The sequence below is a fragment of the Lipotes vexillifer genome, unplaced genomic scaffold (genome assembly GCF_000442215.2).
Source record: "Lipotes vexillifer unplaced genomic scaffold, Lipotes_vexillifer_v1.1 scaffold232, whole genome shotgun sequence".
Lineage (NCBI taxonomy): Eukaryota > Metazoa > Chordata > Mammalia > Artiodactyla > Lipotidae > Lipotes > Lipotes vexillifer.
Window position 1 is genome coordinate 1,003,185 of NW_006793997.1, and position 3,106 is coordinate 1,006,290.

The following is a 3,106-nucleotide window of genomic DNA, read 5'->3' on the forward strand; positions in this document are numbered from 1 at the left end:
ACAGAGAGCCTCAGGCTTCCACAGGGCAGCCCCTACCTTCACACTCCCTCACACAGTTTTGCTTCTTTCAGAGCATTTTCTGCTGTGGATCCCTTCTCTTTCGGTTTCCTTTTCTCAAAAGGCAGTAAGCTTTATGGAGGGCAGAAGCCTTGTCTATTTTGTCAACTGCTATTTCGCCAGCACCTGGTCTCCCGCCTGGCACATAGTAGGTACTCAGTAGATACTGGTTTGAATGAAGGACACCGGCACACTGGCACGGGCAGCTTCCATTCCAGGGCCTGCCACGCCACCAACACCACGCCACCACGACTTGCTGGGGGGGCGGGGGATGGACGGTTCCGTCGTGCGCCCTTTTCCCCTCCTTTCAACTTCCCAGTGTAACTTTGTGTGAATACCACTGCAGAAGCTCCCTGGACAAGGCTACCGCCCCGCAATCAGAGCCTTCCTGGTTCTGCCTTCGGGGAGGGAGGATAGGGGTGGCCCGCGGGAGGCCAGTTGCCAGCGCGTCCTGAAGTCCCTCCCGCCGCCTCGCGTCGCTTTAAGGCGGAGGCCCGGGAGGGGGCCGACCCCGCCCGCCCGCTCGCCTCGCGGCTCCAGACTTCGGCATTTCCTCCCCGCTAGCTGGCGCGGCCTCGCCTCCCCTCGGAAGAGGAAACTCCCGTGGCCGAGTAACGGGAACAAGAGCGGAGGGGAGCAGCGGGGGACTCCGGGGACCCACGGCGCCGGGAGGGCGGCCCGGGGTAGGAGGCGAGCGCAGCGGGACCAGAAGCTGGCCGAAGGCGGCGCGCCGGGGAGCGGGGCGGGGAGGGCCGCCGGGCCGGACGCAGCGCGCAGTCGGCACGGGGCGCGGCCGGGAGCCGGAGCGTGCAGGGCGGGCCGCTGCTGGAAGGAGCGCTTGAGCTGGGAGTGGAGGCCGAGCTGGAGGGCTGCTTTCCCCGGCCCTGCGACGGGGTCACCGCCGCGGAGGCGAAGGGAACAGGGACAGCGGGGCTGCCCGGGCGCTGCGCGCATGCTGGGCCTGGGACGCCGCCGGGGCTCGCGCCCTGGGCTGCTCGGCCGCCGCTGCCCCGGGCGCCCGGCATGTCGGTGCACTACACCCTGAATCTCCGCGTCTTCTGGCCCCTGGTGACTGGCCTGTGCACCGCCCTCGTGTGCCTCTACCATGTCCTGCGGGGAAGCGGGGGCGCCCGGACCGAGGCCCCCGAAGGCGCGGACGGCGGCTTCCCGCTGCTCAAGGTGGCCGTCCTGCTGCTCCTCGGCTACATCCTCCTGCGCTGTCGCCACGCTGTCCGGCAACGCTTCCTGCCGGGGTCTCCCCGCCTGGGGGGCCACTCCGCCTTCTCTCCTAGACACTTAGGAGAGCCCAGCCTCGACATCTTGCTGGAGAGTTACTACGAGCACGAGGTGCGCCTGTCGCCGCACGTGCTGGGCCACAGCAAAGCACACGTGAGCCGGATCGTGGGCGAGCTGGTGCGGGCTGGCCGCGCCCGAGGGTCCCCAGGCCCTATCCCCGGGGGAGCGCTGGCCTTGGCCTTTCGCGGAGATTTCATCCAGGTAGGCAGCGCCTACGAGCAGCATAAAATCCGCCGGCCCGACGGCTTCGACGTGCTGGTGCCGCTGCGCCTCCCTCCCCTGGTGGCGCTGGAGCCGCGGAGCCTGGGCGCGGAGCCCGCGCTGGCCCCAGCCTTCCACGGCTGCTTCGTGTGCGCACTGAAGGCGCCGCCAGGGGCTTCCGGGGGCCACTGGCTCCGGGACTGCAAAGCCTTCGCCGACGGCTTCTGCGTGGATGTGCGCGGGCGGCGCCATCTCTCGGCTACGTTGGTACTGCGCTGGTTTCAGTCGCACCTGCAGCGCTCCCTGGCCACGGTGCGCTACAGCCTGGAGGGGCGTTGTCGGGTCAGCCTGACCCCAGGTGGCCTGGAGCAGCCCCCTACCCTACACGTCCTGCCCTGCCGCACCGATTACGGCTGCTGCCGCCTTTCCATGGCCGTGCGTCTCATCCCTGCCGTCCACTTGGGCGACAGTGTCTTCCTGGTGGCCCCACCACCGCCACCCTCACCCGTCGGGCCCCTGTCGGAGCTCCCGGGAGGCCTGCGCGCCGATGCACTGTGGGGTGTGAACACGGCGCGCCAGGAGCAGAAGCTGCTGAGCTGGCTGCAGGAAAGGGCCCCTCCAGGTGCCTGCTACCTCAAGTGCCTGCAGTTGCTTAAAGCTCTGCGAGACCTGGGCGCCCGCGGGCTGGACCCGACGGCCGCCACCCAGTGGGGACGCATCCTATCCTCATACGTGCTCAAGACAGTGCTGCTGGCGGCGCTGCTACGCCAGGGGGCTCCCGCACAAGGCTGGGACGAGGCGCACCTGGGCGAGCGCTTGGAAGAGCTAGTACAGCTCCTCAGGGATTGCCTGTTGCGACGCCGTACACTCTTCCACTGCCTCCTGGGCCCTGGAGGGGCGGCCGCCGAGGTGGGCCCACTGCCCAAGGTACTGCGTGAAGCCACCCCGGTTGACCTCCTGGCCACTTTCGACAGGCAGGCCCGGGAACTCGCGGCAGCACGGTTGCTGTCCACGTGGCGAAGGCTGCCCCAGCTTCTCCGGGCCTATGGGGGTCCCCGCTACCTTGCCAGGTGTCCCCCACCCCGGAATCAGCGCCCCCAGGGGTTCCCTGAAGATGAACCATAAACCCTGCCAGAGCCCCAACCTGGCCTGGTGCTCCTGAAGCCTCACCCACCAGGTGGGGGTGGGGATGGCAGTGAAGCCAGTTTAAAGCAAGGAAGATGACCTGCAGAAGGTGTTGGAACGTTCAGAGGATGACATTTGGTGGCTTCAACATCACCCCCTGGCTCCACAATCCAGATAGCTGTGGCATCTTTTTCACGCCTACCAGAGTGTCCTGGGCAAGCTACGGAAAGACATTCAACGTTAGCAGCTAAGAGTTGGTCCAAATGTTGGTTTGTGTGGAATGATTCTGTAGAAGGATCCAGCTTTTAGGGAGGTTCAGTAAAGGAAGCAAGAACTAGCTTCAGGGAAAGTTCCCCTGTGGGTTGTTTAGACAGATCTCTCTGGCCCCCACATTTAAAGATGCTAATGTTTTTTGACACAACTACTT

At 66.1% G+C, this 3,106-nt stretch overlaps 1 protein-coding gene across 1 annotated transcript; it reads left to right on the plus strand.

Annotated features, from left to right (window-relative positions):
* Positions 1-1,007: 1,007 nt before the first annotated feature.
* Positions 1,008-2,730, plus strand: ITPRIPL2 (ITPRIP like 2). The gene has a single exon (XM_007466929.1). It carries the CDS (start codon positions 1,081-1,083, stop codon positions 2,677-2,679), a length of 1,599 nt encoding a protein of 532 aa, XP_007466991.1. The 5' UTR covers positions 1,008-1,080; the 3' UTR covers positions 2,680-2,730.
* Positions 2,731-3,106: the final 376 nt, after the last annotated feature.

What these genes read in the sequence shown, in the direction of transcription:
- ITPRIPL2 (XM_007466929.1), top strand. Translation starts at nt 1,081, where the DNA reads ATGTCGGTGCACTACACCCTGAATCTCCGCGTCTTCTGGCCCCTGGTG.